Here is a 7,814-nt window from a genome sequence, read left to right as displayed (position 1 = left end):
TGTGTGTGTGTGTGTGTGTGTGTGTGTGTGTGTGTGTGTGTGTGTGTACGCTTCCCCATACCAACAAGCAATTCTCGGATGCCAGCAGAGTGTCCTAGAAGTCAGCTCAGTTCCGACTCTACGCACCTTCAGGTAGAAGCAGATTCTGTAGGTAAAGGGCTCAGTCCTATAAGACCACTCTCTACTTCAGATGCCATTTGCAAGCTCAGTCACAAGTGGTGCTTCTGACTGACTGGCTACAAATTGGAGGTTCCAACAACCCCCTCCAACTCAGGATTCCAGTCGAAAGTCCAGGTTGTTATCAGTACTTTTGACTGACTGGCTATAAATCAGAGGTTCCCACGATCCCTTTCTTGGGTTCAATTAATTTGCTAGAATGGCTCACAGAACTCAGGAAAATGTTTGTTTACTCACTAGATTACTGATTTATTATAAAAGGGTATTAAAGGATACGAATCAATAGCCAAATGAAGAGACAGATACACAGGGTGAGGTCCTGAACAAAGAAGGTCCCGGCATGGTCACACGGAGAAACATTTTGATTCCCATCTGGGAAGCTCTCCCTGAAAGGGACAAAAAGCTCTCCTTTTGGGTCTTTATGCAGGCTTCATTACATAGTCATGATTGACTTAAATCATTGGCCACTAGCAGTTGATTCAACCTCCAGGTGCTCTCCCCTCCCTGGAAATCGGGGTGGGACTGAAAGTACCCTGTAGTCATGTGGTTGGTTCTCCTGGCAACCAACCCCCACCCTTGGGTGGGACCCAAAATTCACCTTCCCTAAAACGTTTTCAGGAAATGAGGGCCATTGCCCTTAACTGCTTAGGAAATTCCAAGGGTTTGGGAGCTGTGACCCAAAAAGTGTGGATTAAGACCAAATATGTTTTTCCCATAAATCACAGTATCTCAATACTCATATTAATACTATATATACTATATTGTGTAACATTATACATAATATGCTATTACACATACCCTATTTTATATTTTTTATGTATATATATATATATAATTAACTAGATCATAAACTTTTTTATGCTATGGATCAAATCATATTTCCTTAATTCAATACTGAGCATAGTTAAGCATATACATAAAAAGCATATTTTATTTATTTATTTTTATATATATGGTGTGTGTATCACTTTGTTTCCAAAGCATGAATTTTCATTTAATTATTTAATGAAGGGGAAATTGAGATAAATACTGAAGAGTGACTAGGAATGGCTCAGGCTAGGAGCAAACATTGTGAGCAAAATGAAGTGGTAGGCAGTTCAAAAGGTGGCAAAGGACTTTTGTAGACATGTCTCCAAATAAGATACATAGGGGGCTTCCCTGGTGGCGCAGTGGTTGAGAGTCCGCCTGCTGATGCAGGGGACATAGGTTCGTGCCCCGGTCCGGGAAGATCCCACATGCCGCGGAGCGGCTGGGCCTGTGGGCCATGGCCGCTGAGCCTGCGCGTCCGGAGCCTGTGCTCCACGACGGGAGAGGCCACAACAGTGAGAGGCCTGCGTACTGCAAAAAAAAAAAAAGATACATAGGTGGCCAATAAGAACATGAAAAGATGCTCAATACCCCTAATCAGGGAAATGCAAATTAAAACTCACACTCATTAGTATGGCTATCAGAAAAACAGTGTTGACAGAATGACAAGTGTTGTTGAGGATGTGGAGAAATTGGGACCCTTGTGCTCTGTTGGTGGGAAAGGAAAATGGTACAGATGCTCTGAAAACTAGTTTGGTGCTTCCTCAAAAAATAAAAAATAGGGTTATCATATGGGAAATTCCTTGGCTGTACAGTGGTTGGGATTCCTCGCTTTCACTGCTGAAGGCCCAGGTTCAATCCCTTGGTCAGGGAGCTAGAATCACACAAGCTGCATGGCGTGGCCAAAAATTACCATGTGATCCAACAGTCCCACTTCTGGGTATATAACACCCCAAAATTTGTCACAGGGTCTTGCAGAAATATTTGTATACTTGAGCTCATAGCAGTATGATTCATAATAGCTAAAACAAAAGGAACCTATGTGTCCATTGACAGATGAATGGATAAGCAAAATGTGGTATATACATACAATGGAATATTATTCAGCCTTAAAACGGAAAGAAATTCTGACATATGCTACAACATGGATGAGCCTTGAGGACATTATATTAAGTGAAATAAGCCAGTCACAGAAAGACAAACTGTATGATTCCACTTTTATGAGGTACTTAGATAAGCCCAAATCATAGATATAGAAAGTAGAATACTGGTTGCCAGGGGCTAGCAGGAGAGGGAATGGGGAGTTATTGTTTAATGGATATAGAATTTCAGCTTTGCAAGCTGAAAAGAGTTCTTGAGATGGATGGTGGTGATGGTTGCACAACAATATGAATAAACTTAATATCACTGAACTGTACACTTAAAAATGGTTCAGATGATAAATTTATGTTATGTGTATTTTACCACAGTAAAATAAATTGAAAAAAAAGTGAAGTAGGTAGGGGGATGAATAGATAGGCATTTTATTAATTCTGTGGTTTTTATAACTCATCTTAGTATTTTAAATATTTTGCAATCAAGAATGTAGGATACAACATCGAGACATCATTTTACTCTGTCCATTCCCCTTCCATTAGACTTATATTGTCTGACATTTCTAATGAAGATTACTATTCCAAATATTCTGTCAACTCTAGAAATTTCTCAGCATTTTGAATGATAAATTTGTCCCAATGGCATGAAAACCTCATTGTGCCTTTTCTTTATCCTATTATCTTTGAGTCATAGAAAAAATTTTGTGTTTTGTTTCAGATGTTACAGTACTTATTTAAATATTGGAGATGGAAGTTGATATTTGCCATTAATGTTGAGTATAGTTACTGTTTCAGTAAAATAATTGTCATTTGCTTATATTTCTAGTACCAGTTATCTGTAACTGTCTCTTTCTTTTCAGGCAGAAGAAATGCATGAGTAAATTATTAGAATACAATGCTGATGTCAACATTTGTAATAATGAAGGCCTTACAGCAGTAAGTGCTAAGAATTTTTATCTGCGATTTTAAAAATACTTTTTAGAAAATAATATTGAAGGTGATAGTATGCAAAGTGTAGTACAAGTATTTTTGCAGTTACCTCTTTGTGGTAATTGGGAAGATACAGTATGATTGAGACACAGTTCTCAGCTGTATTTATTAAGAGAAGTTATGGTTCACCATTTTTCTCCTTTCCCCTTATTTTTTAACTTTATGACCTTTCATTTATTTTGAAGTCTTGATCCCCTAGCTTTTGTCACTGACTTTCAAGGGAGTTTGTAGGAGCATCTCCACTGAGGTGTGTTATGAGTTCATTATAGGACAGCTGTTTTTCATTATGTCCTTTTAAATTCTTTTAATATATACATGGTAGGAAAATTTGGATGGCTATGTTTTTATAACTCATCTTAGTTTTAAAAAAGGAAAGGAATGAAAAAAAAAAGGAAAGGAAATAAAAGGTAACTAAGGGAATGATCACTCACCTGTACTCCCTGCACTCAGAGATAATCACGGTTAATATTTTAGCCTATATCCTTTCAGACTTGTTATATCTTACTTAAACTAGTATTTTTATCCTTTTTGCCATGTCACTTTCTTTTCAAAAATATGATTATATTTTTTTTATCCACATAGATATTATAGGGAGGGTGGTGTGGGATATTTCTGAAGAGATTGCTGAAATCTCAAAATTTTAATCATATTGTCATTTAATGGAGCATATTTGATTTAGAAGTAGAGATAAGATAGAATTATGTGATTACTGAGAAATTGTTTTGACATTGTGACAGAAATAAATTTTGTTAAATTTTACCTTCCTGTATGTGAGGTGATGGAGATTTTAATTAAATGGATAGTGGAAATCCTTTCACAATGTATATCAAAACATTGTGATGTATACTTTAAATGTCTTACAGTTTTGTCAATTATACCTCAATAAAGCTGAACTTTTTTTTTTTTTAACCTTCCTTTGGTAGTTTTTGTAAATTTTGAGTCCTTTAATTTGTGAATAAAGAAGAATATTGAGTATTTACATACCGTGCTAGTTTTCAAGGCCTTTCTGATTAAAATTTTTTTTTTCAGTGGGCAGGGAGGGAGCTGGGGCATAACAAAACAGCTTTCCTAAGATGTGAGTTATTCTGAGAATGACTTGTTAAAGATTAAGTTCAATCATGATTATTATATGGAATTCACAATTCCTGTGATAATCTACATTTTTGTTACATAGTAACAATATAACACCATTTACTCTGTAAAGAAAAACTGTATTCCAAATATCTACAGGATGCTATAGTGATATGGTAGGTACCACAGAGGGCTATAAAACTATGGAATTGACATAGCTCTATCCTTAGGACACTCTCTAGTATAGGTAAGATAAGATGCTCAGTACTAACATAGTCTGTTTAATCGCATAAGTTTTTATCTGCTAATTTTCCCCCTTTACTCCTGAACTTTAAGGGAAGTGGAATATAAAATTTTTTAAAATAAAATTTTTATTAAAAAATTATTCATGCATATATTTAAAGAGTCAAATGATTCTACAAGGCTTATTATATAAAAACAGTCTCAGCTCTTTTTCTGCCTGGGACCAATCTCAGTGTTCTGTCCTGTGGCCCTGATTGGTGTGGTGTGCCTCCTTCTCTTAGAAACAATTCTGGCCACCAAGCGTGTTCCTGCCTAGTCCCAGGTCACATGATGGAATTAATTCAACAGCCAGGCACATTGACCCCATCAGCTGAAGGAAGCTAGCTAGGATGGTGGAAATGTGGTGCTGCAGAATTGAATAGTGGCCACCAAGCATGTGGGGCAGTAAAGGCAAGGGCTCCTGAGATGGAAGAACCTTCAGTGGGGAGTCAAGATCCCCAGGATTTTTCATACAAAAGGAGAGAACTGTTGACTGCATACTTTGTAGGCTGATCACCTTCACAAAGGGCTCCTCATGTTCCTTCATTCATTTGTTCTTTGAACAGGATTTTCTTGGATACCTATTATGTGCTAGGCACTTTACTGGTATGGGGTTAGAGCAGTAATTTGACTGACCCAGTCCTTGTCTTTCCCAAACTTCCAAGGAAGTCAGGATAGTCAACAGGCAATGGTGACACATTGTAATGAATGTTAACATAGGTGATGGAGATGCTGTAGAAGTCAGATAAGGGGACCCATCCTCACCAATGGCATTGGAGGAGGCATCCCAGGGAAGTATCACAAGAGCTGAGGCCAAAGGGACAAACAGAAGTTAGACTAGTGTAAGTGGTGATTGTGAGGTTGGGAGTGGTAGTGGGGTTCTAGCTCTGTGGAATAGGTTGGCAAAGGCTTGGAGATGCAAGAGAGCATGCCACATTGGAGCAGTGAGCTTAACTGGTGTTCAGATACCTCTGGGGGTTTATGAAGACTTCCAAAGGTCTGTAGCATGGATAGTTAAGGGGGTCACGTTCCAGGTCTTCAGCCTTTATATGTGTGCTCCTTCCTCAAGCTGATTACTCAAGGACACCTTGCACTTCCCACCTTCACCTTCAAAATCACTCTTCTATCACTTTTATGTTTTTATTTATTATTTATTTATTTATTTATTAAATTGAAGCATAGATGATTTACAGTACTCTTAACTGAGCCTTTTGTAGTACGGAAGTTTTAAATTTTGATGTTCAGTATATCAGTTTTTCCATTTATGGATTGTGTTTTTGGTATCAAGTTTAGGAACTCTTTGCCTAGCTATACATCCTGAAGATTTTCTCCTATCTTTTTCAAAAAGTTTTATACTTTTACATTTTACATCTAAACCTGTGATCTATTTTGAGCTAATATTTGTCTGTGATGCTTAAGTCAAGGCTTATTTTTTTTACCTATGGAGTCTAGTTACCCTAGCACTGTTTGTTGAAAAGGCTATATACTTCCTGCATGAAATTGGTTTTGTCTGTTTCTCAAAAATCTTTTGGGCATATTTGTATGGGGTTATTTCTGGGTCCTCAGTTCTGTTCCAGTGATCTGTCTGTCCCTTTGCCAATACCACACTGTCTTGATTACTCTAGCTATATAGTAAGTCTTAATATCAGGTAGAGTAATTACTCCCACTTTATTTTTCTTTGTCAAGATTGTGTTAGCTACTCTGGTTCTTTGCCTATCCATATACATTTTAGAATAAACTTGTCTATGACAAAAAACCTTGCTGAGATTTCTTATTGGAATTGCATTAAGCCTGTAGATCAGTTTGGGGAGAATTGACATCTTTACTATGTTGAGTCTTCCAATCTATGAACACAGTATGTCTCTCCGTTTATTTAGGTCTTTGATTTCTTTCATCAGAATTTTGTATTATTCAGCTTACAGATCTTGTGCATGTTTTAAGTGTATAGCTAGGTATTTTATTTTCTTTGGAGCAATTGTAAGTGACGTTGTTTATATTTTTTAATTTTTAAAAAATTTATTTATTTATTTTTGGCTGCGTTGGGTCTTCATTGCTGCACACAGACTTTCTCTTGTTGCAGTCACGGGCTTCTCATTGTAGTGGCTTCTCGTTGAGGAGCACGGGCTCTAGGCATGCGGGCTTCAGTAGTTGTGACATGCAGGGTCAGTAGTTGTGGCGCACATGCTTAGTTGCTCCGTGGCATGTGGGATCTTCCAGCACCAGGGCTTAAACCTGTGTCCCCTGCATTGGCAGGTGGATTCTTAACCACTCCACCACCAGGGAAGTCCCGCAACATTGCTTTTAATTTTTATTTCTGCATGTTCATTGATAGTACATGGAAATGCAGTTGCCTTTTATGTGTTGATCATGTAGACTGTGACCTTGCTGAACTCACTTATTAGTTCTAGGAGTTTTTGGTAGATTCCTTGGGATTTTCTACATAGACAGTCATGTCATCTGCAAATATAGTTTCATCTTTTCCTTTCCAATCTGTATGTCTTTTATTTCTGTTTCTTCATTTATTGAACCTTAACATTTTTTTTTGTTTTCTAAATACGTGTTGTTAATTCATTACTAGACTTCCCTGAGCTTTGTAAATATCCTCATAACATGTGTTCAGTACCTTTCACCTTCTTGAATAGTTTTGAAGGAGTCTGTTATGGGGACTGCTGTTCTCTAAGTGAGATTGGTTGATTTCTAGGCCTGCTTTACAGCGTTATTTGGAATAACTCTTCACCATCATCCCAGAGATTCCTTTTCCTTTCTTTTGTTTTGGGTTTTTATTTATAGGCATACCTCAGAGATACTGCAGGTTCTGTTCCTGACCATGTCAATAAAATGAATACTGAGATAAAGCAAGTCATACAAATATTTTGGTTTCCTAGTGCGTATAAAAGTTATATGTAACTTCAAGAAGTGCAGCAGAGTGTTGCTACCTGTTCTTGAGCCTTTTGGGAGTTCTGTGATCGGAATCTACCTTCTTGGTGCTCTATTACTGGTTTAGGATTCAGCTCTTTGTTCTGACAATGCAGACAAAAGCTTCCAGCTCGCAAAATGTGTTGCTCTTGTATTCTCTCCTTTTCTTTTTCTTAATAGGTCTGTCCTTTAAGAAAAAGTACTCTTTACTGTCATTTCAGTGATGTTCGGGGAAGAAGTAGGAGCTGATGCATGGGTTCAGAGTTACCATTTTAAAACAAAAGTTTCATGATATATTTTTTTAATGGAAAAAAAGTCAGATGAAAAATGCATGGACAGCATAGTCCAAAGTTTTAACATTGATTATCTTTGTGGGGTAGACTTATAGGTGTTTTATATTTTTTAATCCTCCTCATATATGTTATTTATATATGTTACATGCATTATGTGTAAAATATAGGAAGTAAAGAATATGA

At 37.1% G+C, this 7,814-nt stretch overlaps 1 protein-coding gene across 3 annotated transcripts in view; it reads left to right on the top strand.

Moving 5' to 3' along the window:
* Positions 1-7,814, top strand: part of HACE1 (HECT domain and ankyrin repeat containing E3 ubiquitin protein ligase 1) — a 94,238-nt gene that overhangs the window by 12,071 nt on the left and 74,353 nt on the right. For all 3 annotated transcript variants that reach the window (XM_029223904.1, XM_029223902.1, XM_029223903.1), the window contains exon 5: positions 2,939-3,014. Coding sequence is in view for 2 of the 3 variants with exons in the window: in XM_029223902.1 (XP_029079735.1) it covers positions 2,939-3,014 (76 nt within the window). In the remaining variant the exon portion in view is untranslated. The remainder of the gene's footprint in view (positions 1-2,938; positions 3,015-7,814) is intronic.

Source organism: Monodon monoceros, unplaced genomic scaffold, assembly GCF_005190385.1.
Source record: "Monodon monoceros isolate NGI ecotype Baffin Bay Population unplaced genomic scaffold, NGI_Narwhal_1 Super_Scaffold_15, whole genome shotgun sequence".
Lineage (NCBI taxonomy): Eukaryota > Metazoa > Chordata > Mammalia > Artiodactyla > Monodontidae > Monodon > Monodon monoceros.
This window is presented reverse-complemented; position numbering and strand designations above follow the sequence as displayed.